The sequence below is a fragment of the Embiotoca jacksoni genome, unplaced genomic scaffold (assembly GCF_022577435.1).
Source record: "Embiotoca jacksoni isolate LCO1_2020_lvr unplaced genomic scaffold, fEmbJac1.0.p SCAF_10, whole genome shotgun sequence".
Classification (NCBI taxonomy): domain Eukaryota; kingdom Metazoa; phylum Chordata; class Actinopteri; family Embiotocidae; genus Embiotoca; species Embiotoca jacksoni.
The window spans coordinates 15,662,070-15,690,034 of record NW_027185230.1 but is presented as its reverse complement, the minus strand read 5'-3'; the positions used below and the strand labels follow the sequence as shown (position 1 = coordinate 15,690,034).

The following is a 27,965-nucleotide window of genomic DNA, read 5'->3' as shown; positions in this document are numbered from 1 at the left end:
AGAATTACTCTGCAATCAAGTTACGGTAGGCTCATTTAGAGCCGAACTGCAGTTTCCCAAAGGACATTTGAAATTGAGAGCACCAGGAAAAACACATTTTATGGCCTAATGAGGCACCTTTGATCTGAAAGTGCTGCATGTGGCACTACAATTTACAGCAATATTTATTCCAAGAAGGGAGACACAGTCACGATTACAGAAATGCTGAAGTTTTTGAAAATCTTCAGACTGCACATGACCTCAGATTGGTTTTAAAGATTCACGTTTAACACCACTGTAACTGCTGAAAACGGGTTCTTCAAAGTCCTCAATACAGAGTCTGAAATACAAGTGAGAGTTCTATATTTTTATTTGAATAAACTTACAGATTATTAAATGAAACAGACCTCGCCCAAACAACCACAATTGTAAATAAATAAGCAAATTCTTTCACTAAGCAGTGCTGAAAATAAAATAACGTTCTCCGATTACTAATATAGTAGAAATCAAATAAATCCTTTATGGCACAATACTGAATATATGGCATGGCCTGTTTAAAGGGTTAAACTAAGCTTTTTGTAGAGCTAAAACCTCACTCAACCTAAGAAATGTACAGCAGCAAACATATAAATAACCATCATTGTTTGTACATAACGAATTAAGACCTCTACACCACTGAAAAACTACTTCTATGATTCAGCTACAAAAAAAAAGCTTCAAAAGCTTTAACCTACATATTTAAGTCCCATAGTGCTAAAAGTTATGTTTGATTTGATGTGATTGGTGTTAAACAGGCAAGTGTGCTGCCTAAGGAGATTTAAAACATGAGCCCCTGATTTCAGATCATCTCAAAAAGTCAATAAAATGATGGACCACTGATCTCTGCATTTAAAATCTCCATTACTGATATTAAACTCATCAGAGTGGTTCCTGTAAACTTCATTGTTTTGTTGAATGGGATTACCTGTAACCCAGAGCAGCGCTGCAGGAGTTTATGGACCTGAATGAAATCCCTTCAGTTAGCTGAATTCATTTGAATGTCCCTGACTGCTCATCTGAAAGAGCTTCCACAAACAAACATGAATGCACTATTTTTACATGCAGTGTCTGCGACAAGAGGATGAAAATGTCACAGATGACATCAAATGTCATCTGACAAACAGTAGGCACTCATATAATACAGTGGCAGACTGCAGTGCTGAAACACTGCAGCACAAATTGTCCTCTTTCAGACCAGACCTGCCTGCACAGACACAACCCAGACCCCCAAAGAAAGCCAAAGTGTGTGTGTGTGTGTGTGTGTGTGTGTGTGAGGGGCCATTAGGAAGGAGTATACCGGTGAATGTCAGCGGTGTTTCAGAGCTGGGTGTCTTCTCTGGCGTCTATGCTGGACTCGTGTCGCTCTTTCAGGCTGCTGCTGTGGACAGGAGGCTCCTCTGGGACGTGAGCCAGAGGGTCAGAACGAATCAAGTACCTGAGGGACGGAGACGGAGACGGAGAGAGCAGGAGGCGGATGAGCTGAGGTACACATGTGCATCAGGTATAACGTGTTGTCCCTTGGAAGCGCGGCTCTTTTCCTAAACTGATCCTCACTGCAAAAGTCACAGTCTGAGATCACAAATGAACCGAAGGGCTGCAACCCGCCGCTCAGGCATGAAAAGGAACAGCTGTAACCATGGATACTGATTGGTGCCTGGCTCAGCTGTATTGTAATACTGTACATGTTGTTCCCTTGTAAACGCATTTCAAAAGAACATCCCTGCGATCAAATACCCACACTACCAAACAAATCGCATACTATTTATTTTTACTTTTAGTACGTCATGCAGCTACCTTTAAAAAGTATGTGCTGCAGTATGTGTACAACTGGGACATACTACTTCATCATAAAAGTGTGCCTTGAACTTTGACCCTCTTGGTCATATCCGTCGTGATCCGTAGCGCTACATTTAAAGTAAAAAGAAAAAGCATGAAATTTGAAACGACTACACTTCATTTTAATGCCTCTTCTTCTTCTTCATCTTCTTCTTCTTTCTTTTGCAGGAGGAGCATTAGCGTAAACACTCCTAAACCTTTTTCTAAATAGTATGGTAGTATGGATATTGAAACGCAGGGTTAATCTGTCCTAATATTGTCCCAATCTAGTCAGACACAGAAAGATGAAGTAGAAATCCTTACACGACGTCATTGAGCTCCAGCCTGGTGTCGGGAGACGGGTTGATGAGGACGTACGACAGCGTGTTCTGGTGATCGTTCTGCTCATCTGGAACAGAAACACCGCCACAATCAGCACTAATGCAATGTTGAAATCTGAAATGTACCTGTCGTGGGATCATAACCTAAATACCTTGTAGGTAGCCCAGATTGACTCTGTTCATGACATCACTGGCTGTCAGATTTGTCAGGTCTTCTGCAGTGAGACAAACGGCAATAAGACGAGAAAACAGACACACCTTGAAGCAGAAAACAAAGTTATTGGGGGAAAAAAAAAGGAGCAGCTGACTTTCTCGATGTGAAAAGGGGCCGTCCTTACCATATCCAGAGGTGGGGAGGCCCAGGTGCCTCATGCGGTTGCGGACCAGCTCGGACAGCTCTTCCCTCTCAGAGCGTCTGTAGAGGTTGAGGCGCTGCTGAGCGATGCGCTGGGCGTGGTCTCTGCTCGAGTCCCGGTTCGAGCCCTGCCACCTCACGCTTTTCTTACTCAGACGCCGGGCCCACTGCATGCTCTTCTTCCTCAGCATGGGGTGATCGGACGTCTGGTCAGCGCCGCGAGACTCGTCCCCTCTGTCCTTTGTGTCCTCGCAGTCGTCCACGCTGACTGACACCTGCGACTGAGACGGGGAGACAGGAAGTTATCTTAGTGTGAGAGATCATATTTCTGCCATATTGGCTTCTCTTCAGTGGCTTCCAGCGAAATCAGCATTTCGTTGTTGTTTTAAAGAGATTGTTTAGTATTTCTTTGCATGGTAGACCATGTTGCAGAATGATTTTACACTTTAAATGACATTGGAAAATAATAATTTGTTTTATTACCAAATATCTGCAAAACTAACTATTAGAATTCAAAGTAAATTCCTGGCAATGGTAAACATTACCTGTTACACACCAACATTGTTATTGTGAGCGTGTTTTTTTTTTTTTTTTTTTTTTTTTTTTTAGCTCAAAGCACTGCTGTGCTAAAGTACATCTTTATACAACTTCTCCTTAAGATCTCACCTCAGAAGTAGAGAAAATGTGGGACTCTGTGCGATAGATCCCGATGGGAATTTCCGCACTGGAGGAGCAGAGCTTCTGGAACAATCTCCCATATGTACTGATCCACAGATCTTCCTCTTTTACTTTCATCTAGAACGAGAGATGCACTGTTAGCTTGGTGAATTCAAACATGACACTGATACAGATAATGTTTTTTTTTTTTTTTTTTTTAATAAATTCTTGATGTAACTCACAGCACAGAGGTATCCTGATCCTGGAGTAGTGTCCAGTCCCAGCAGCAGCCTTGCAATGAGGATCATGTAGTCCTTCACAAAAGACTGACAAAGAATCCCAGAAAAATCACTTTAATGACTTCATTTATCACCGCTAAAAATGCAAGACACAAACTTGAGTAATGTTTCTATCGGTGACTGAACACAAGAGGGCACTTGTGCTTTACGATGCTAATGCTGCTCTTTTTTTTTCAGGTGGTTCTGGGTCCCCACTGCTGTAAGACAAATTAATTTCCTCCGCCCCCTGAAAAGATCCGTCTGAGGCCAAGTGTTTTGCTGTGGCTGCGTACCAACCTGGTAGAGGAGGGTGTCCAGCATGCTGATACTGAACACTCTGCCTGCAGCAAAGGGTAGGCGAAACATGAAGGCCAAGTTGGAGCCTTTGTCACGCTCTTTCTGCAGGGGAGAGTGTGAGGACACACATAAAGCACACGACTGGTCATCAACATTTTAAAGGCATGACACTTTTCTGAACGTGTACAAAGTCATACTAAAATAGCCTCTTCCACATCCTCACAGTCAGATTTTATACCATTTGATTCACTGTATGTATGTCATGTATTTCATGTCACCTTCTCCAGCTTGGAGAGAGCCAGTGAGTAGCAGTCCTTCGCTCTGAACTGCATGAATCTCATGTTGGAGGGATGAGTAAGCTCTGTGATAATACTGAGACTCGGAAACAATCTGGCAGGAGAGAGAACGTGATGATAAAAGAAAAGATGGAGCAGAAGATGAGACCAAACATCACAATTTATTACCAAACTTTCAAAGTAATTTTAGCTGTACTATGGCTGTCCAAACATGGTTTCCACACAACATGACGAGTTCATGATTAACTGACTGTTGATTATTTACCTGAACATCGTCTGCACATTGACAATAGTTTTGGCATCGGCCATGTAATCCTCCTCGGCACTCATTGTGCTCTCTTTATCTACAACAACCAAGTTATCAGCGTAGATGATGCCACACTGCAGTAGGCTGTCCAGCCTGAAACACACACAATAACAAGCAATAACAACATGCAGGCACCAATTTGTCGGGAACACACTAAATATCAAATTCAATTTCAGTGAGGTACAAACTCCTCTTTAATATATCTTAATGACAAAATACAATTATAATGGTAGCAGAAGGTTATATGACCATCTTACTTGTCTATGCTCCCGGCCATGTAGTACACCATCGGGAAACAGCAGATGGCCTCCAGGAAGTGATTGTCAGGCCTGCATGAAGTATATGTGATATCAAAATTAGCTCCATATTTATTGTTCGAATATTACATCCTTATTGACATTATGTAAATGTAAATATAATGTTATTCTTTATGTTTTTGAATTGAAGTGCAGTGTTGCACAAACAAACTCTTATTGCTACGCAGTTTTTTTTTATGTGTTTATGCAAGATATGTTGTTATGTATTTGATGGTAGACACGCAGCAATGTGTTGTTATACTCATGGACAAAATGCATGTAGACTCCAGGTCTGAAAAGTGGAGCAAATGCAAGGTGCCCAGGCTGGCTCCAAGAAACCTTCTGGTGGTTCATCTGAAAATATTACAATAATGAATTAGATATTAGGCCTCAAAGAGAGGTATGTTTGGAGAGTGACATGCCTGGGATGCAGTTAAATTCATGGATGAGCACGTGTGATGCCAACAATTGTATGGTCACAACTGTTAAGGTATTTATGTAATTATGAGTGAAAAAGGCCAGATTTTAATGCATTGTTCCAGTGATTTCAAGTTGTAACTCTGAAGGTGCAGTTACTCAACTGCGGCGAAGCAAACACATTTAAGGCCTCTTTTCTCTGGCTTTTTGTACAAAACAGGTTAGTAATGGTTGTTATGCTATCACAATGCTTTTCAAAGTACTTTAAAAGTCAACTTGATGTTTTTTGACAAAGTTTCCTGTCGAAAATAGTTGGTTTGGTCAGGTTTAGAAATGTATCTGTCCACTACAATGGAGTCCTGTTAGCTCCCAAAATGGCGACCGTACTATCGACAGTTTACTTTACTGTCACTGAAGCTCCTTGAAGCATGTAACCTTTACTGAAGTTTAAAATGTGGTTTCTTGAAGTTATTTAAATGTTGGTAGTCGTCCATTGTGGTCACGTCGCCATCCTAATACTGTAAATGGGTTATGAAGATATTTTGTTCATGTCAGTTAGCCCGTCGTGCCTAAGAAATGTTGTCTATATCTTGTTTTTAATATTTTGTAAGCGTGTTCAGGCTCAATTGCAGTGGTAAAGCTACTGGTCAAAAATACTTTTTGAAGCTGGTTTGTGAACTGCTGTTGTGAAGCCTCGAGTTCGGATGCCAGAAGTGACCATATTTGGACAAGCTGGGATCTGACCTGTCAATCAAACAGACATGCCCCCAAACATACCACTTTTTGAGGCCTAATATCTAAATATTTATGGTATTTCTTTTGCACAAGAACCACCCGACTACTAATAAGAAGGAGCGACTCTAGCGATTAACATCTTAATGACGTGGAATTTTTTTTTTAACTGACTTTGTATTTAATGAGAGAAGTTGGGAGTCAATGGACCAGGAGGTTTTCATCCTCTAGAGACTCAACACATTGGTTTTGCAGTTTGGCATTGGCCAGCTACGTTCACTTTATACAATCTACGGTCAGACCTACGCTTTGCTTCTCCCTCAGCTCCACCCTCTCGTTCAAATATGGTCATTTCTTCGCAAAAAAACAACAAAAAAACAACCAAGATGACGAAGGGCGAAATGTCAGATTCGATGCTTTAAAGCGACAGTTTACAAATCTATGGGTGACATCATGGTGAGGTGCCACTGAGCTGTAATCCCGTGTGACATTAAGAAATACTCTGAAACTAAATTCTATAATATCAACTACACTGAACATCATATCAATGAAGTATTACTCTGCTATTAAAATCTTGGAAAATGAATTGTCCATTTAGGTAATTGTTATCCAGCGCTTCCATCAAACTAATGACAAAATAAAGTTCATTCAAGCCCAAACCACAAAAGAGCAACAATAAATCACACTAAATACACACTGACCACTTTAATAGCTACTTTGGGATGAGTGTGGCTCCTGTGTCATGATGATCAGTAAGTACGGGACCCCCCCGAGAGCCCCGTGCGGTAGTTTTTACTCCCCTGTTAGTGTTTTAAGGCTGAGAGATGAATCCATCTGCTGGTGAGCGCACTCAGAGGTTTAGTCACTTTATTACTGCCGGTCCTTCACCGCCCCTCGTGCAACATTGCTTTATGCATCTGCCCAGTCCTGCTGACTCGAGACCCAAGGCTGTCGTAACTGCTTGAATTGCGTATCCAAGTGCGTGGGCGTTTTGTATTTGTGTGTGTGCGACAGCAGTAGGGAGGGAGAGTTTATTGTTGTGTGTGTGTGTGTGTGTGTGTGTGTGTGTGTGTGTGTGTGTGTGTGTGTGTGTGTTTCTATGAGAGTCCTGAGTGCTAGCATGTGGGGGCTGAAAAGGGACACATCAGGGCTGTCGATGAAAGCCTGCGTGCTGCTCTCCAAAGAAATAATTTTTCTCCATCTTTTTCTACCCCTGTAGCAATATATATGATTCAGGTTCAAGGCGAAGCAAGTTACCATGGTGACTGTCTGGAGGTACGCAGAGCAGTGTTTCTTTCTCTTTTTTTTTTCCTATTTTCTTTGTCGCTCAAAACACAGCGTCACTGTGAGCGGCAGCAGTAACCTCACATCAGGACTGACAATGGAGTCCCACCTCCACAGCCTTGTCCTGAGTGCTCGGCTGACGCCAGCTTCTAACATATATAATGTTTCCCAGCATGAAATGGTGACAGAAAGAGTGAAGGGAGAAGAAAAGAACAACGTGTGTGTGTGTGTGTGTGTGTGTGTGTGTGTGTGTGTGTGTGTGTGTGTGTGTGTGTGTGTGTGTGTGTGTGTTAAGGTGAACTCACGGGTTATCCAGCAGCAAGACGATGGGGTTGAGTTCTTTCCGGGGTCTGTAATAAGCTCTGAGAGGCACTATGAAGTTATAAAGGCCGTTCCCCGCAGTCTCAGCCGACACAATGATGAGCTTGTTTTTAAAACCGTAAGCCTTAGCATCCTCAAAGCTGTTGTGCCTGCAGCCCTGCACATGCAGCGAAGGGAGAAAAAAATAAAAACACACAGGTATTTTAGTTTTGCTTTTATGAAGTGAAGGACAGAGAGAGCAGAGTGGGAAGGACGGAGGCTGCAAGTAACTGAGTGACTAAGTTGAAGGAACGGCGGCTGCCCACCTGGTCCAGTCGTAGGCAGCAAAATGGGGCTTTTTCAGCCAACAGATGGCACAAGGTGGGCGAGCTCCCGATGTACGGAGAGTTAGGGGGATAACCTTTCACATACCTGGCAGCGAATCCAAAAAGCACAAATGACACATTTTAGTAAAAACGTACTTTTTCAGGATACATATTTTAAATTAATGCTTACTAATACATAAATTGAATATGTATTTGCTTTTTTGGCCTAATACTTTGGAAAGTTTACTACAGTTGTACATAAAGATAAAGAAACTAGACTTAGTTCTTCTCATGTCTGGAGAGTATACTTTGGATTTAGCAGAAATTAAATAAATGTGGTTACACTTATTTCTTAACCAGATAATCAGACATGGCTGCAGAAATAAAACTAAACAAATTACAGATGAGCTACAGACAGAAGGTGCATGTCAAAATGTGACCTGTGCATGCATTTGATTATTAAGTAATTTTCTTTGAGCTGTTGCGCCCGGCCTCCTGATTAGGTTTTAAAGATGCACACAGAGAAACAGAATCCTTACTCGGTAGACGAGGGGCCTTTTTCATCTGTGAAGACAGAGTCGTCTTCTGATTGGTCGCTGAGCAGGTCACATGGCAGGATTGAGGTGGAGTCCGCTATTTCCTGAACCGGAGCGATGCTCGGCCGGCGACTTCCTGTCCCATTTACTGTAGGCGGGACCAGTTTTACACCCGAGATGTCCGGCGGGCTCGTATTCTGGAGATCGATGGCAACAGTTCCTGCAAACACATTCACTCTGTTTTAAACCAGATATTTAATCTGTATCTCCTCGATCTAATTAAATATGTTGATGCCTTCATTCAACACGCTCAGTTTGTCATTCTGCTTTTTTTTTTTTCTCACCCATGCTCGCGATGATGCTGTGAACAGGAAGCTGTGATGGTCCGTCAAAGAGCCCCCCGGCGGGACGGCCCTTCCTCTCCTCCTGGTTGAAGATGAAGGCCGAGTTCTCCTCCTTGGTAATGTTGATGTAGTAGCAGGTGTCTGAGGCGGCCATGATGTGGTGCGGGCCAGGGTTCAGCAGGATGCTCTTGTTGTCCTCCCTCTTTATACCGATCAGACACACGCCATACCTGGAGACAAAATAACACCTTCAGTACCATCGGGTCCATTCAACTTATTTTAGATTTATTAATAACATTTAGCCCCCTTTTTTAAAAAAAAAAAAGAAAATTCATATTTAAGTCTGTCTGGTGCACACAGACCGAAAACATACAAAGATAGTTTTTTACAGCGTCATCAGCGTTGGCTCGCTAACTTGCTGCTGTTGCTGAGATAATGGAAGCTTTTTCACTGACTTTTTCTTGTTTAATATTGCCGTTAAACAGGCCTGCCACAATTAATACATAACTGCCTGATTGCAATCATTTGAGCATAATTGTCATCACTTTGCATAATTGTCAGAATTAGTTCCATTTTTGTCGATAAAAACAGCTGAATGAAACGAACAGAGATGCCATGTTCCCATCAATATTTACACGTCATTTCCACTCTTTGAGGTTTAGCTGGTGCTCTTTCAACCCTTTTTCTTCTGCTGCTACAGTTTAAAGGTGCTTGAGTGGACAATAAGTGTTTATCTCAAAGTGCTTAACGTTAAATATTCAACCGACAACATTTCGATGAGCATCTATTGACATTAAATGGATTTAGAAGCCAAACAGCACAGCCAAAAAAAAAAAGGTCTTTTCTCTTCTCGTATGTGTTATTAAACTAATATTTGGCTTAAAGTGGTATAAAATACAATTAAATCCATTACCACAATTTAAAAAAATGACAATTCAGTCAGTCGTATCAAATACTGTAGTGAACACTACATTCTGTTGATGAAATATAGGCTACTGGACCTTTTAGTCTTAATTTGTATTTAAATGTGAATCTTAAGTGGGATTGTAAAACTGTGCTCCCTCCAAAAATATAATTTACAACCTCTCTGAAGCATTTTATAAATGCTTGATTAACTTGCGAGGTGAGAACGAGAAATAATCCAAAACTGTACCCTGTAACCTCCCTGTAACTTTGTGTTTAGCATGCAGCTAAACTAAACTAATCCCTGGACACATGGTTAGGACACAAACAAGACAACAACAACTCTCAGTAGGGCAGCAAATAGGTGTGTTACACAAAATGTCAAATTTTAAACTTGGAAGTTAATGTGTTGATTAGTGAGTTTTGGATTTTGTTACTTTCGGACCGTAATCAAATGTTATGTGTTTGCACATATTTTTTTTGCACTTATTTACCTGTTTAAAATTCATTTTAAAGCAGAATGAGAACAAGTAATAGAAGCGCGTTGCCGTCGTACCGATAAAAGATGATACTGCATCAAACAAACGGTTTGAAATCTGTAAAACTCCTGCGAACGTTCGGGTGTATTTTCCACCTGTCGGCATCCGAGGAGGACGCTTTAGCTTTACATGTCAACTCACTTCTTGTGAGCATGAAAGGAGGCGTACGTGAAGCTTTTGCCATTATACTCTCCGAAGAACTTGCTGTCACACAGTCGGATGTGGTAGACCTCGTTGCCGGAGCAACATCCGTACATCCTCTGCCACTGCTCCGGAGACTGCTGTCCTTCTCTGCACTCATTCAGGGGAAAAAAACAAACACAAATTTATACATTTTATACACACACACACACAGTACAAACTCTGAGCTTGTAGCTGCTTTCTGTCTTTAACACATTGATGAACGATCATCATTTGCGAATTAGAAAACTCTCTGCATCCCTCCATGTCCTCGGGCTCACACTGGGTCTCCTGGTGAAAGCAGACAGCTTGATCCATCCGTGTCCGTCGGTCGGCTCGGCTCTAACGTACCCTTTGTAATGACTTCCAGTCATCACCGTAATCGCTCAGGCACTTCGATGGAGTTTTAATGGGCTGCGCGAGATGTTCAAAACAACCCCGAGGTAACAGTTTACACACTTACTTCTTAGTACTCATTAGCATTTACAGAAGATGACTTATAAATCCGGTTTTACACCCCGGCTTTCATAACTCAAAACCACTTAAAGATGCCCGCATGCATACAATGCAAACATGCACGCTGTAACGCACGCAGTACTGTTCACCTTCGTGGCTGATGTGTGCAACTTAAAAAACGAAACAAAAAAGATACACAAAGCTTCAGTTTCCAATAAGCTGTCAGGAACAGCATAAATGCTGAAGCCCGCTGATTCTTGTTTTTTAATGCAGTTTCCCTCAGTCGCTGACATCCGCTCTTTAAAAGCGATCTGCTTGCATGCTGGGAAAAATCATTTTCCACCGGAGAGCTTTTCATTCTGTTTCACACAGAACACACGGCGGGAAAAAAAAAATCAATACAGGGAGCCGCCTGATCTCTCATTTGGTGCACTCGCGCTACTCCCTGCTGAATGCCTCAATAAACAAAGACTTTTGTTTTTCCTCTGGCTTTCTCACCTCTCCTGTGCCGGTTACGCGGATCCTATTTATACATTAGCGGACAGGAAAAGGTGAAGACATTTTGAACTTCGAAGTCACGATAAGGAGAAATCAAAATGTAAGATGACTGACCGTCCACGGGAGGTGTGCACCAGCAGCGTGACCAAGGTGGAGGTGGCAGGACACACGCAGTTGAGCGCCAACATTGCATACTTGAACTCCTCCTCACACACAACATGATCTGAAAATGAACCAAGAACTATAGCTTATATTCGCCACAAATATTCTTCATAAGTGAAAAACAACATGAATGATGTGCTGAATATTTTGGACAAAATATTAATTTGCTTTCTGGCCAAAAAACTTGCATGAATGGAGTTTATTTTCTTTTTAAGTTGGCAAAGCTGGGGCTCCACTCAAAGTTCAAAAATGCATTTAGCACCAAGTCTTGCTACGTAAAATAAAATTAAGTACTGCAGCTATTTCTTTGGTGACTGTCGGTCTATCGGAGTAATTTCATGGAGACTTTGCTGGTTGCCTGGCAACAAGAAAGCCACAGAGCTCAGAGAGAAATAATTGCAGCACTTAACTCCCTGTAAAACTGTAATTTTCAGTCAGTCAAACATTTGTTTTAGTTTTCTTTGATTCAAACAAACAAGACATAAGAAATAAATCAGAGCTTTTGAAGATGCGGTAAATTAGGCTGATCGAGCTTTATCGTGATATTCAAACCTGCAGTAGAAAATATTTTTGACCACTTGGTGGCAGCAGGACAAGAGGACACATGAACTTTTTAGGTTTATATGGTCAACGTATGGTTTACGTTTTACAGTTGCCTTTTTGACGAGGGAGCAGATACAAAGCAACACGGGGATTGTTTCATATCATGTTTCTGGCAACCTGACAAATGGAAGTCCAATTTTCAGTCTTGACGGTCAGGAAGCAAACAAGCGTTTCACTGACAGCTTAAAACTCTCACCTGCAAATTTAACATGGAACTTATTTTCAGGTTTGAGTATCTGGACGTAAAGCGGACAATTCGGAGCAAAGTCCTTCACCGCCCAAGCTCGCAGGATGGTCTGATGATCCTGTGGGGAAAAACAATTTAGCATCTTCTAATTAATGAACAATTGTGTTTCTGACAGACAGCGTTAATGAATGAGAGGTCATAAATGATAGAGAACTATTAATTATTAAATGTTGTTTGTCTTACGGCAGCCATGCGATCCACTTCGTTGCGGCTGCTCAGAATGAAACAAGCCTCTGCGTCGTCCATTCTGCAGCAGTGTGACAAAATTATCAAATAATGAACACGGTCATAACACGCACACAAATCCACTAAAACAACCAGTGAGAAGATTAAAAAAAAAAAATCACCTTTGATTCAATATTATCTTTTAACATTGCTTCTATATGCGCAGACACACAAACAACCTGAAATAATATGGAGTGCATGCTGACTGCGCTGCGAGTGTGGAACTGCTTTCGCATATGATTAATGGAGCTGGCAGAGTGCTAAATAAGTGTGGGAGGATCTGAACCGGTGCCAGATGCAGGATGTAAGCTCGACACACACACGCACACACACACACACACACACACACACACACACACACACACACACACAGTCCTCTACTTCTAACTGCTCCGTCAAAACGCTGCCAAACGTATACAGTGAAATTATATAACCCATTTTCACCAAAGTAATACTTATTATGTTAATATGAGATGAGTCATGCATCATGGTACAACTGTTGCTCTGCTGTGCGAGTGAAGGATACCTGGGTTTGTTCCAGTATTTCGTTTTAGTTATGACTAGACTACACATTTTTTTGTTTTTTTAATATTGCACTTCCATAAAAAGAGAACTTACAAGTGAATACTTTTTTTTTTTTTTAAATGAATGTTTAGATCAAAGTTTTACTGGTAGAAATATGTAGATTTTTTTCCCCCACAACACAACATCTTTTTGCATCATTTGGTTAAAGCACAACCTGCGTCATGAAACTACTCTGTTGTGAAATCTTCCAGCTTCAAGGACAAACTTCGACAAACCCTGAGAAGTTCCTCCGAGAACACAAAACATTCAGCTGTCCTGCAGAGCGTAAATCACTAACAATGAGACATTAACTGTGATGTCTGTTCAAGCTTGGCTGCAGCTTTGTGAAGAACCTTCATACCTGCATATCTTCCACAACATTTAACCTCCTGTGCTTTTGTCAAATTGCATTTCTTTACTTCTATGAAAAGGCGCTATGTGAATGATGTCAGATTGATTCTTTGATGCCATTAAGGCTCCAGAAATAAATTTGACTTGACAAACCAGGTTGACACCAGGTTTTTTTAGTCCTTTCATCGGCGTTAGAATTTTCTCAAAGTCTCATTCATAAAACCTTCGTGACTCCAAATTAGAAGAAGAAAGTGAGACGGATCATGTTTTTACCAGCAAAAAAATAAATAATTGTTGCTTGAATTGATAATTACAGCATTGTCTGAGCATGAGGCCACACAATATCTCTGACAAGCTTACTAACCGAGAAAGGAATGAAAAAATAACACTGGTATTAAGAAAGTTTGCAGGAATTATCGATACCTATTCCAGATTTGCTAGAGACAACGTGTTTACACGGAGAGTCCTCAGGCCACAGAACATAGTTGTAAAATACCTCCTTATGATGTAAGTGTGAAAAGTCGCCCTCCTTTGATCCCGGCGGTTTCGGGATCTGTCACTTACTTGGCTCTCAGCAGATCCTGGTCTTTGAGGACGGAGCCCTGCAGGTAGATGACTCTCTGAGACCACAGAGGGATCTGCAGCACCCGGCGCACCTGGAGGTCCATTTCACTCGGGCACAGGATCACCACATAGTAGTCCTTGAAGAACCACATCAGAACCACAAGAACCACATCAGAACTATCGACACTTGAACGCCTGAAGCACCGTGTAGATGTGTCTCAGTGGACGACTGAGATGTTCCTCTTTAAATATCCTTAAGAGACACACATCGCAGATCATTATCACTTCCTCAATACGTATGTGCACTGGGTGCACGCGTGTGCTTCATGTTGTTCGGTTACCTGCAGTCGGGGATGAGCGTAGAACTCGTTGAGAAAGTCCATGAGCAGGTCTATTTTGAGCGAGCTGACACACAGCACGACGTGTTTCTCCGTCTGCGCTCGGTGGCGGCTGTAATTCCCTCCAGACTTCTGCCTCTCCATCCACAGGTAGATCAGCTCCTCGAACTACAAAACACACGGCGAGCGCGGTGGTTAAAACTCCCAAAAGGACAGTTAAAAAAAGAAAAAAGCTTCTAAAGATAATTTCAACGTGTGCTTCCTACCTGCAGCGGCAGCACCACCAGAGCCACGCAGATCATGATGACCACCAGCAGCTGGGAGGGCCAGATGCGTGGAGTCACGTCTCCGAAGCCCACCGTGGAGAAAGTGACGATGCAGAAGTAGAAGGAGTTGAAGAGGGAGAGGTTTTTGCCGGCTCGCTCCAGGTGCTGAATCCCACAAGTGCTGTGTGAAAAATGAACCAAGACGAGTACACAAAGTCAAATCTTTTTTATCATGAACCTGGACAATCAACGAACGCAGTTTAGCTTAAAATGAAGATATGAACTATTGATAGTTTTTTGAAAGATAAAAACGAGTATAGAAGTGAAATCTTGTTTATAATTTTGGGATTTATGAATAATACTTGAGTTTTCACAATCATTTGATGAAATTATTATTATTTTTTTTTGGCTTGTTTTATCTTCAGTTCCATATTTTTAACGGTTTGTCTTCTTCCTACATCACTACAGTTTACATTTAATTAACAGCTCCATTGTTTATTTGTAGTTGCCTGTTAGTTTAAGCAAAGTTGCCTCTGATGGCAGACGAGCAACTTGCGCGGCAGCTCTGCCCCATTAGGGTGTTAAATGTGTGTCTATAAGTGGGTGAATGGGAGGGTAAGATGATAAAGCGCTATATAAGTGCAGACCATTTACCATTTTACCATCAAGGACTCTTCGAAATAACATTAACTAATAAGCTATTAGATCAGTTAGTTGTGTTGAGTTTATTACTGATGTCCAGAAGAATCACCTTGACAAAGCTGCTCCATTTAAAACAATAATATTTATTCATTATAAATGTAGTATTGCTTAATTGACTGTTTGCATGGAGGAAAATTATTTTTTCATGTTCATCTTAATTGCAGTGAACTGACCAACAGTTACCGTTTGGATATAACTGTAATTGTACCAACGATAACTATAATTTACACAAATGTTATCAAATTGTACGATTCTTTCCACTTAAAATTCACATATCCTTGGCAGCTGTTAATCTAAATGTTCACATAGAGAAGTTAAATATGACAGAACGATGTAACGACCAGCTGAGAGTCCTTGAAGAAGCAGCCTCACCCGGTGAAGACGAGGCAGAGCAGCGTGCAGATGAGGATGAGCACCTGGTTGAACATGGCTGAGTTGGTCCTCTGGATCGCTCTGTGGACATCATTCTGCACCGCAATAAACACTTTAATATACCAATAGACAAACTCAAATAATAACACCGAACTCTAGCAAACGTTTCGTTAAACTGTTAATTAGTTTATCTGTTTCCAATGATTCCTCTGTGTTTGCTGCTGTAGCATGAAATACTGAACACGCTGATAAGCTGCAGACGGGGTTGCAGATAATCCCCCCCGTGAGGGCCCTCCTGGGTGCACAGAAACAAAGCAGGGGAAGGATGTGTTGATGTTGTCAATAGCAGCTGCGGTGTGAATTACTGAGCAAGAGGTGCCTGTTTAAAACCAGCGCAGTGAAATGTAATGGTGATTGTGTTGCCTTAACAAAGCTGTTTAAAAACGGGTCATTAACAAACACAATCAAGTTTATGGTTTGGACTCACGATCATGTTCTCCAAAGCACATTTGGCGAGCCAGCAGTTAAGAAACACGGGGATGAAGATGTTCCTTATTGAGGGCCAGAAGATCTGAGGAGAAAGTGAAACCACCTTTTCTTCAACAACAAACAACAAAAACTCTAATGTGAAATATGAAGTGTAGCTTAAAATGTTTCACCTGTGAAAATTATTACAACTTTTCTATTATCATTTATGTTATGCTTGGCAGGTAGCATGTTTTTCCATGTTTACCATCTTAGTTTGTTGTGTTTGCTGACATTAAGCACGAGTACAGTGAGGCTGTTGTTGTCATATGCTAATAGATTTGCAGGTATTTTGGACATAAACCAAAGTAGTTTATGTATTGGACAGTAAAAAAAATCGGGATCTTTGGGGTCTCCAAAGTTTTTACAAATCATTCAGATGGGGGCATGAAGAACGTGTGAACCACATTCTTACGCAATCGTTCCATTTTTACTATAAAATTAAAATGTGGACATGGTGGCAGCGTTATGGTTTTATTTTTTCTGGATCAGGGGAACCACCAAAGTCATGAGGAGACCCTGAAGGTCCGCACAAGGTTTTGTTGTAATCTATCCAGTAGTTGTTGGGCTACTTCAGTCTGAACAAAAGAAGTTAAATGACTGAACACTACTCAACATACTAAATAACTGCAGTGCAGAGATGTCTTCAGTTCCTTTCTCTATCCATATTTAGTCTTTATTCTTTCAACTATTCTTATTATTGAGTTCTAACCTTGATCACTGACAAACATCTCCTCTTGGCTGAGATATGCCAAAGGAAGATATGATTACATAACTTCATCAAAACCTCAAAGGGAAAAATAACTTCACAGACAGAACAAAGCAGACAGCATATGAAAGATATAGCGCTCTAATAACAGTAATGACACTGACTAACTAACAGCTATTCCAGAGAGAGAGAAGATAATGAGTATTTCAGTTTGGTCGTGGTAGAAGTTTTACCGTGATGATGAAGGGAACTGTGTTTATCATCTCCAGAAGAAAAGACACCTGGAAGATCTGCTCCCAAATGTTCCCCTAAAAGTGAAAAAAAAAAATCCAAACAGACTTTTTAACAGCTTCATTTTGTGAGCACACAAAAGACTGAGTCACTGCGCAGATTCGTTTCTTCATTGTAGTCTGTCACCTTCCACAGCCACTTATGCCTTCACCTCAACCAGATCCTGTAATTACCATCAATCATTAATGCAGCCGTGACACATAACTGAAGCTAATTACACCACTTACAGATTGTCAATCTCCGAGATCGTAAGAGATTAATTGTACAGAATGTATTAATCATGTTTGAAGGCACAGTGTGTGTGTTTTTTACTTTTCTATGTGTGTCTTACCTTGTAGCTCAGATACATCAGTAACATGGTCTCCAGGAAACTAATGATGGCCACGATCACCTGTGGAAACCGAAACAGGAAATAAAAAAGTGTTTTCATATTTGTTAGATGGTCAGACAACTATTTTATACATTAGGTAATAAATATTTGATCAACGGCATCATCTAAAACACAAAGTGTATTCAGTGAAAAGTTTTGTATATTTATTCCCCTTCAGTCTGTTGCGACTCACTTGAATGGCCCAAACAGGAACCTTCCTGTCCACCCAGAAGATCAGCTCCCTGACAGAGACAGCACACAGCAGCAGCATACATTATATTTGTGCATCATACCATCAGTGATGATGTGAGATAAATAGATGGCCAAGCTGCCAGCTATAAGGGTTGGCAACATCTGATAATGAAAAACACTGATCGCGTGTCGGATTAACTAATGGAGTGAGAACAAGAAATGATGGTAACAGACCGAACGAAGAGCCGAAAGAGCCCCAGCTGACAGAAATCACACCTGCTGCTTACCAGTTAATTTCTCTGTCTTGCACTGATCCGTTCCACGGGCAGTCGACACTGCAGAGTGGTGATGTAAGGAAGAGACAGGGAATGAAAACATGAACATGGAATGATTTTATCCGTACTCTCATTTGATTTTATATATCTTCAAAATACAGTCATTTTTTCCGTCTGTGAAATTGTGCTGCTCACGTGAAACGATAAACTGGATATTATATTAACGTTAAACTTGTTAGTATAGCACCTTTCGTAAAATAAATGCAGCTGAAAAAAACACGTTAAAATGTGAATTGAAAATAAGAAAAAGAAATCAAATGCATAAAATATAAATAACAGAATAAAACAAAGTGCTTTTTAAAGGTGGGGTAGTGTGAGAGAGCTTCAGGTGCAGCTGGTTGAATGCTAAAGTAAAGAGATATGTTTTCAGCTCTCTCGGACGTCTTCTCGAATCGACTGAAACACTTCGTTGTGAACGAACCATTTGTTGTTGCCGCTGGGAGCGTTTTGCTGTCCGGCGCCGTGGCTGGCGGCGGCGACCTGACCGGGGTTGTCTGTCATCACTCTGATCATGTACAGCAGGCAGGTGAGCAGCTTCAGGGAGAAGTTGAACACACGAATCCTGAGGCCTGAAGGCACGAAAGAGGGAAACGTGTTTGGATCTGAAGACGTGTGTGCAGACCAACACTGGTGACACTTCACAGTCAATCTGAGGCTGCTAAACAAGTAACTCAGGGATTCTCCACACGCGTCTCATTAGGCTCATTAGGATTTTCTTTTGTTGTGAAGTCCTTGAGTGGACCCTTTCAAATTATGCATCGTTCAACTCGGGGAAGTGAGAAGATGGCGTGCGCCAGCCACTTACTTGATCTTTGGTTTTTGATGAAGAAAAGCTTCAGGCGCTCCTTGAAGGTGTTTTCGTTCACGTAAAACTCGACCTGCACCCTGACGGGGAGGAGAAGGAGAAGAGAACCGTCACAAAAGAATCAGCGGCGTAAACACACAAACCCACACGGATGAATTTTCCAAACAGAGATTTTATAGAGCATCAATATTCATAATGCTGTGTTTCTAATCATCTGCCTGAGGAGGGTTGGGTAATTATCTCTGTCTGATTTGGTTCCCAATTACAAGGCCGGGTTACTGAAGACTGTGCAGCTTGAACCGTAGACGCCAGAGAGCAGCTGTTACAGTATGAAGCATCAATTTACTCCGAAATCAAAGAGAAAACGGTAAAAACAAAATTGTTATTTTAGTATGCAACACAATAAGGTTGGAATTAAATGTTATAAAGGAACATAGACCAAACAAACTGATTCGGTGCTCTGTTTTGCTCACCTGTGGTCTGAATTTACTTGTTGTAACTTTAAGGAAGCTTTGAGGGATTTTTCTCTGGATTTGTTTTGTTCTCCCCGTATCTCATGTTTTGTGGCGAGTTGGGAATCATTGTATTGTCTTGTTGTTTGTTTCTGTAGGCCATTTGAGCTTTTTATGTTCTAGTTGGCGTGGGTTTTTGTTTGTTGTTTTGGCCTTGGACAACGTGACACATATTTGCTTCCATTTCTGCACTTTTAGTCAAATAAGTAGGTTTTTAAAGTCTTTCAGTCTTTTTTTTTTTTTTAGATTGTGATGTTGATTGTTTTCTCTACATTGTTGAGATGCCGTATTTCCATGCAGTAGGAAAAATCGAATTAGAAATGTTTTAAGGAAAATAGAAGATTAGCAAAAAAGCGATAACTCTACATCGCAGCGATTAATTTCCCCGCTCTAGATAATAATCTGATGATAATAATAATGATCTTTCATTTGCAAATAGCTATTTAACAGAGCAATTTTTTTATTTCACAGTCCAACTTCCTTTTTCATGTCCCTTTTAAAAATATATATATTTAACTGTCACTCCTGGGTTTAACATTCAATAGAGCATGTTGTCTTTTCATTTTTAAGTTTCTCCTTTTATTTCAATTCTGGGAAACATTATTCCAACAGGAGCGGCTGTCACCTCACAACCTGTCAATGCTTCATCACTCTGCAAATGAACATTTTTCTTTTTGTAGGTCTTTTTCTTTCAATTTTAGGTGAAACAGACAAGTGAACTCAAACTTTGCTGTTCTAATGAGGGAATAAAGTTCAAATGAAGTTTACATTCAGGTCACTTATGATAGCCTGGCCTACTCACTGATGTTCTGGCTGTAAAAACAGCACAACACAGAGCATTTTTTGACTGAGCGAGAAGGAGCAACTTTCCAGGGGAATCTTTTCTCCTGCGATTAGATTTTTTTTTTTTTTTTTTTTTTTTTTTTTTTTTTTTAAGATGAATTGTGCAGGTACACCTAATTTAAAAGACAAGGCAAAGCTCAAAAGGAGAAGAAGCACAATCTTTACACTATTAATGTGTAATCTTCACAGTGCGGCCTTCAGAGGAGAGAGCAGTCAGGAAGAAATGACAAAAGAAAGTGCAAACAAAAGAGAGATAAGAAGAATTTTAGGTTGAAAGATTATGAGGGTGCTGCTGCTGCTGCGGCTGCTTTAATCCCAGGTTTTGGCTTGTGGCTGAAAGGATCACAGTGGGAATGGAAAGGCTGTGTGTGCTGTTGGGTGAACAGAAACCTTTCTGCAACAGTTATTTCAGGTCTGCACGATGGTGAAACTACACTGAAGTGTGACAGAAACCCCTTCAGATGAGAAACAGAGGACTGGAAGAAGATCTGAAAACATCTGTCACATCTGGACAGCAGCAGGGCAGAGATGCGCTCTGGAGGTAGAGACACTTCGACTGAGAGTCCTACAGAGTCTGTCTGTCTGTCTGTCTCACCCCTCCGCCCACACACACACACACACCGCACATAATGGTGCAAGTAATGACCCTTAATCAGCTCCTGTTGAGAACACAATTACCAGCTGAAGTGGTTTGACATTAGTCATACTGCGGTGTCACATTAGGGTTCAGGCAATAAGACGCACAGCTCTGGGATTAATTAGATCTTCTAAAACCACTAATTGCGGCTCAGCAACTTTTGCAAGTGCCATCATTTTACAGCTTTTGAAACTGGTCCGCTTTTATCAGATCAGCTCACCTCGAGGTGCTCAACAGAAGGCACCTGTTAATGGATGTGAAAAGTTAAGGACAGGCAAGAATCAATTAGCTAATCGACAGATGATTAATGGATTAATAATGAATCTTCTTTGTCAAACACAAGTGCCCAACAATCTCTAACTCTAGATTCTCAAATGTGCGAATTTGACGTTTTTCTTTGTTATATGACAGTGACTAAATGGGTAATTTAAAGAACTTTTAGTGACAATATCAAACATGGAAAGGAGAGCTCATCAATTAGTAGATCAATCAATAGACACAGAGAAAACTAAATCCAAACATCTATGTGGCCTCTCACTTGTCAACACCTGCTTGTTTTCTTAATTAAAGATCTTTGAGTTTTGGACTGCTGGTCACACACACACACACAAAAAAAAAAAATTAAATAACTTGGAAGTTGTGAGGGGCGATTTTCACTGGTGTCAAACACAAGAACCAAAAACTTTATGGAGTAACTGAGCTTATAATTAATCAATAATACGAATTATTAGGTGCAGCAGTGCTTTATATTACAGCAGGCGTGTCAATAGACGGAATAAATAGCATAAATGACTGAAGATTTCTGATTAAATAAACATGCGGGCAGGTTTGTTCATCTCAGTAGTTTTTAGGCGCGCTTATCAAATTTGTCAGAGAGAGAGAGAGAGAGAGAGCTCGTTGTTCGCGTCTTCCTTTGTCCATCTGCAAATATACGACATAAGTGCAGTTTTACCTATTAAAAAAAAAAAAAAAAAAAAAAAAAAAAAAAAAATTAAGAATAAAAACATGTCGTGCTCCCGCCTTCCAATCAGCGCACCGAGCTCAGCTCCACTGACACGAGGACATCATGCGCACTTATGAGGAGAAGTTGTCCTCTGCCCCACGTGGCCCTACCTCTGCCCGGCGTCACTCCCAAGAGGGTCCGACCTCCAGGTGGTCACGGACGGGCTGACCCAGGTTCGGATGAGCATCTCCGGGTCCATCGTGCAGGACACCTCTAGCTGCGTCGTGCAGCGCCAGTCTTACTTCCTGCAGTAACTATAAGCTTGTTGACCAACGCGCCTCCCTGCAGCTCTAAAATAGCTCAGCACTAACTGTGTCTGTGGGAAGATTAATTATTTTTGTGCTTGGATTTAAACAAACAAACAAACAAAAACAAAAAACCCGCTGAAAATAAGAAGTCATAGACGAAGCTGTGTTGGATTAATTATTTATTTTGAGGCATGTGGTGCTTATTTTAATATTTTTAGAAATGTCTAAATCTCTCAATTTTTTTTCTCTTATGCGCGGGCTGTTGCCACAGCAACGATGCTATGACAGGAATAACCCGAACTGGTGCTGCTGCAGCCGGCATTGGCCTCTCCAGCAGCTCCTGATGTACACATTAACTGTGACATAGACGGGGAATGGTCCTCGGATCAGCTTCACCTGATTTGTCTTTCAGGCATCAACAGTGTGTCGGGCTTTTCAGAATTTAAGTGAAGTCTTGAATGACTTGTAGCCTTCAGAGGCCAAAGGGAGGCGCTGCCTTTTCCTTGTGTTTTGCTCTTCTGTCAAGAGAAAGCAACACACGACAAGCTGACGGTGGTGGGAGCTCACTTTCATCTGAAACTGTGGAGGTTCTGGGATTACGAGTGACAGACGACGGCAACAGAAAGACACTGACGCCAAAAAAAGGAAATCAAGAGTGTCGCTCTCTCTTCTGTATCCGCTCTTTATCTCCCACCACTTTCTCTTCTCTAAATCTGAAAAGTCTGAAGCACTAATTTATAGATGACCTATTCTGGTGAGTCAGTGTTTTTGGAAATACCAGAAGAGGCCACTCCACCTGAACCCCTCTCGCCCACACTGGTACAGACGCGCGATGTGACTTTCCGAGTTACATGCGAGCACGTTTACACCACAACAACATCTGCCTGTAAAATATGGCAAATTTTTCACATACTCTGCATTTAAAAATCAATTAAATGAGCTTGTTAAGACTTCACATATGTGGGAATAATGAATTCACTGAAAATGAAAAAATGTGATAGACATAGCAAATTGAAAGAAAAAAAAAAAGGCAACAATACGCGAGCACCTCAATTAGGGCTGGTATTTTGCTCCTTGTGTATACTTTTGTGTGTTTTTTTCTCGTGCACGCCTGCCTTTGAGTGATGGATGATTCCTGTGCAGATGTCACCCGTGACATTTGTGAGTTCAGAGAACAGCTGCTAAAAACAGGCCTGGAGGATCCCCACTGAAGATCTAACCCCGAGCATCAGTCACCTCCGACAACACTATCTACTAGGGACAGAAGACGGGTCCATTTTATAGGGACAGAACAGAAAACATGATCATAAGTGTCTGAATTGGTGCCGCAAATGTGGGCAGCTTTATCGAGGAGAAAACAGGGGAAAGGTCATCTTTGACTAAAAGCATGGACAGAGCTTGTTGTTTTTCCTCATTAAACAAAACAGACATGACAAATATTACAAACAGCGCTGCGATCTCAAAGGTTGGCTGCTGCATTAATCATAGTTAAATTTGATCATCACTCTCCAGAGGTTCATCTGGAGAAGACCAGATTACGCAGTTCATAAATATCCTGAGGAAAAGCAAATGTACAGTGTAAAACTAACTGCCTCAGTTTATCAGTGCTCTTCAAAGCATTTGCAGGAAGATATTTTTTTTTTCTCTTAAGTTATTTTTTGACTCTTTGTGTGAGACTATAGAAGGAGAGGCTCCCTACAGTTCCTGCTGTAGCAGCGGTTTGAGCCTCAGAACAAAAAACAAATGAAGCCGATCTCAGAAAGCACAAACACACTGCTACTGATCTTTTGTATCAAACTCACATGCTGCAGCAGAGTAGAGAGGTGAAGGCGAAAGAGGAGACGAAGACAACAACAAAAAAGTGATGGTGACATTGCAATTTGAATCCTGATTGTGATTTAGGTCGTAAAGGCAGTTGCTGCTGTAAAAGATGTTTCAAGTCAAAGTCCTTCAAGCTTTAAATGTACACACACGCACGCACACACACACACACACACACACACACACACACACACACCCCTAGCTTGCGTCTCAACTTCTCTACATAACCACAAAAAAAACCCCACTCCTCTCTTTCAGCACCATGGACAGCTCCCAAAGCTCTGCCATGATTCATTACTGACAAAATCCAAACCACTAAAACCATATAACAGGAAACCAGAGCACTTCAAACAGCTCTTGTGTACGCATAACCTGCACCATGTAAACGAGGTAAACACTTCATGTTACTTTACAACAACTACAATCAGCGCGACAGATGCGGATCAAGTGGGGTTGAATGACAATGAGCAATCAGTAGGTTTGAAAAGTGAAAAGCAGCACAAAGTTAAATAGCACAATAAATAACACGATAAATAGCTGAAATATTTAGTTAAAAGTAAAGAGAAGTCCTCAAGCCGCCTATTGACATAAATGTTGGTGTTGATGACTTTTAAGTTCAGGTCAGAGGTCTGTGGTGCAAGTGTGTCTGTTATATTTATTTATTTATATTTATTTTTCAGTTTTTAAGCGTTCACAGTGTTCTGTCAGTATCTAATAGTGAAGACTTCTCACAACTTTACAGCCTTTTTAGTTGTGACCATCACAAAAAAATAATTTCTTACTACCTTTTCCAAAGTTTCTGACCAAACATGACTTCTCACGTCCACACTGCTGCCTTACCTGTCATCATTCGGGAAGCTCTGGTCCCCGAGCAGCAGGTCTCTGAAGCGGAAACGGGGCGGCAGCGGAGCCACCTCGCTCTCCATCTGCTCCATCTTCAGGGTGGAGATCTCCAAGATGACCCCACTGCTGCTGCTGCTGCTGTTAGTCTGCAGTGGTGCTGGAGAAGAGCTGGAGGAGGAGAAAGGAATTGTGCAAAAGTAAAGAGAGCTGCGAGGACAGGCAATAGTGAGAAGGAAGAAAAGGACAGGGAGATGAAGATGAGGCAAAGACAGGGAACACGGGAAGGAAAAGTGCAGGTGGTGGGCTTTTACAGGAATGCATAAGTATGGGTAGGAGAAAAATAGTCTGGTCCATGCTGAAACACCTCTACAATGAGCTTCAGGGACACTTAAGAAATCTCTTTATCTGACATTGTGATGAAGAACCATCCAACACGTATTAAAACACCACTGACTTGAGGAGATGCAGCTTCTGTGACTGAAAGTTTACAAGTGTGATCATTTAAGCACACAAACAGAAGTTTGCACAGATTCCAGTCAAGTTTGTATCTTCTAAATTAACATCTTTCTCAGAGTACACAACTTCATTTTATTTGATAAACTTTTGATTGCTTTTTTATTTTTTATTTTTGTTTTTTTAGACGAATACAGGATACAGGCACATCTCTGATATGGGGGGGGGAAAAAAAAAACCTTTTTGTTTGAGAAAATATGTTCAGGGTCCCAGAAATGAAGATTAATTCTGGTGTTGAATGTTCTTTCCAACCCTCATTGATCATCTCAAAATCATTTGACCCTTTGCAAAGGTTACAACCCCTCTCAATGCAGGTAATAGTGTATTTTTACAGTGTTATACTCCTTCCACCACTAGTTTCCACACATGCTATCACTCAGGTTAATCATATCCAAATACAAAAATAATAATCATAGATCCATGACTTTGGTTATCTTGATATAAGTTAATTGATTGATTTATGCCTTATTGTGTTACAGTAAACTGTTTTGATATCGCAGTATGGATGAGTGTTTGATTACATGGCCACTAATATTTGTTAAATCATCAGCTGCAGGACGTTTTTTCCCCCCACATTAGCTACCTAATTAAAATCATAGATCCTATTACTCATCACAGAGTGTTTAATGATTCGGATCAAGCGTACGTGGTGGTGTGGTGTGAAGATCCTGGGTGCTGTTTTTCGGCCCCTGAAATAAATGCAGTGTGCATCAGTTACAAAAACAGCGAGAGCGGAAAAGGCCCGAACACCATCTCACATCTTCTCTCCGTCACTGTGTCCGTCTGTTTGCTGTACTCCTCCATTAAGCTTTTCAAATTTAGTGCATAATTGATGAAGGGTATATTTCCCAAGTGGGTTTGAGACATCCATCCATCCATCCATCCACCCATCCATCCATCCAAACACACTCAGATCTTATTGAGCACACTAGAGGTTATGGGCTTATTAAAGCATCCAAGGGAAGAGAAGAAAACATGTTGAGTGAGAAGTTTCATGGTTAGACTGTTAAGCTTCAGTGGGTGTCATTTAATTGCACATCTGTATCTGTCTTCAATATTATTTTTTTAACACAAGAAAAATATTTTTGCAGAATTAAAGAATCCAAATATCTCCAAAGAAGACACACAGGTGGGGAGGTGAATGCATTATAACGTGACTTAATGTGACCCTTATTACCTGAAATCCTCTTTACAGTAGATAATGTGTGTTGGATGGACGCAAATACTGGAATTTGAGACAGCAGGCCAATGAACAGCTGAACACACAACAGTGGTGACAGGAGGAGATGAACACACTAGGGTGGAAAAAACACTATGCAAAATCCGCATGTTCATATTCCAATTTTGAAAAAATATTTTCCCACTTTTCACTGTTTTTTTTTTTATCATATAAATCCTTAATCTACAAGCATGCAATTGATTATTCAAGATAACTTTGAGAAATATTGAGTGTAATAACGAAAAGCACAAACTTCTTCATCACTGATCAAATGTTATGTTTAAAGTTTGCTTGTTTGCTGTGGCTGCTTTTCTCTCTTACCGTGGCTTGTGGTCGTTCACGGTCCCATCATCGTTCACGAATGTCTGATTCACGTAACATTCACTGCACATTTTAGCCGGAGATCCGGCGCTGCCGTCGGACTGGAGAGCTGCGGTGGTCGGCGTTGAGTCCCCCTTAACGAAGTCGTCTTCCTGGGTTAATTGCATCGGAGGATGAGTGGACTCCCGGAGAGAAAGACGCGCTCTGAGAGAAGTGATGTCCCCCTGTCGGTGCCGTGTGCGCCTCTCTCACCTATTCAGGTGCATTTTGGAGGTGAGTTTGTTTAAGCCTACGCAGATAGAGGCTGTAAGCAAAGTGACAACTGCCTAGTGAACTCTTCCAATAAAGAAACTGAGAGATGCAAATGAAGTCATGTGGCCAGCAGCTGTGTGAGGGGGCAATATTATGGGATGTGCAGAGGACAGGTCTGCAGCTGTGAACATGACAGCTTTCCTTTTGAAGTAGCTGGAACACCTAATGACATAACTGTTGAATTATCACCTAACTCTGGATGAAGAGAGTTTAGCACCATCTGTTGGAGGCTCCGGGTCTCTTCAGATCTCCAGAAACAAAATGTTAAGTTCAAATGGGAACAAAAGAGATCAATGCTTTATAAAATGCAGAGAATAGAATCACAAAAATGACCGATTACATTAAAATAATGTAAAAATACTCTGAAAAGTAAAAGTCCTGCATTCAAAAGTATAGATGTTTTATCAGCAAGATGCACTGAAGTATTACAAGTATTTCTGCAGAAAGTGGCTCAACTCTGCCTGATATATGATCATATATGGCACGTATCATTTTATATGGTATTACAGATGTATCAATGCAATAATTCAGCATTGTAATTGGGTTTGAAAGACAATTGTATACAGAAAAAAAAAATCTGCTTTTTTTTGTGGATCCAAAAAGTAACTAATGTAGTGAGCTTTCATATAAATGTAGAAGATACAGAAGGTACAGTCTTTCCTGACACTGAGTGGAATAGGAAGTTGTAGTTGTATAAAATGGAAAGTGTCTCAGTAAATGTATATGTAGTTACTTTCCACCACTGTAGACAAAGACTTTTCAAAAGAAACATAATTATTTTCACTATATATGAAGAATATAGCAATATGATGCATCCAAAATTACTAATTTTAATAATTTACCTACAACACACGTGTGGTAAATCAGAGCAATCCACAGAATTGTCCTCGGTTGTCT

At 40.9% G+C, this 27,965-nt stretch overlaps 1 protein-coding gene across 3 annotated transcripts; it reads right to left on the bottom strand.

The window, feature by feature from the left end:
- Positions 1-331: 331 nt before the first annotated feature.
- Positions 332-27,197, bottom strand: LOC138210344 (potassium channel subfamily T member 1-like). Of its 3 annotated transcripts, none has more exons than XM_069169441.1 (31): positions 26,757-27,197; positions 24,701-24,871; positions 18,797-18,876; positions 18,413-18,560; positions 17,944-17,991; positions 17,658-17,706; positions 17,426-17,485; positions 17,037-17,111; positions 16,057-16,140; positions 15,570-15,664; positions 14,496-14,676; positions 14,233-14,397; positions 13,892-14,028; positions 12,371-12,434; positions 12,137-12,245; positions 11,290-11,398; positions 10,183-10,332; positions 8,600-8,829; positions 8,259-8,475; positions 7,720-7,825; positions 7,399-7,571; positions 4,622-4,693; positions 4,323-4,457; positions 4,040-4,151; positions 3,762-3,863; positions 3,429-3,512; positions 3,196-3,324; positions 2,513-2,810; positions 2,327-2,389; positions 2,158-2,242; positions 332-1,453 (listed from the first exon to the last, which is right to left on the bottom strand). In XM_069169441.1, the coding sequence occupies exons 1-31, from the start codon at positions 26,921-26,923 to the stop codon at positions 1,336-1,338; spliced, it is 3,816 nt and encodes a 1,271-aa protein (XP_069025542.1). In that variant the 5' UTR covers positions 26,924-27,197; the 3' UTR covers positions 332-1,335. The 3 variants fall into 3 exon arrangements, with proteins under 3 accessions (XP_069025542.1, XP_069025547.1, XP_069025556.1); XM_069169446.1 differs by having other exon boundaries at positions 2,327-2,386; XM_069169455.1 differs by lacking the exons at positions 24,701-24,871; positions 26,757-27,197 and adding an exon at positions 21,902-22,079.
- Between the last annotated feature and the right edge of the window lie 768 nt (positions 27,198-27,965).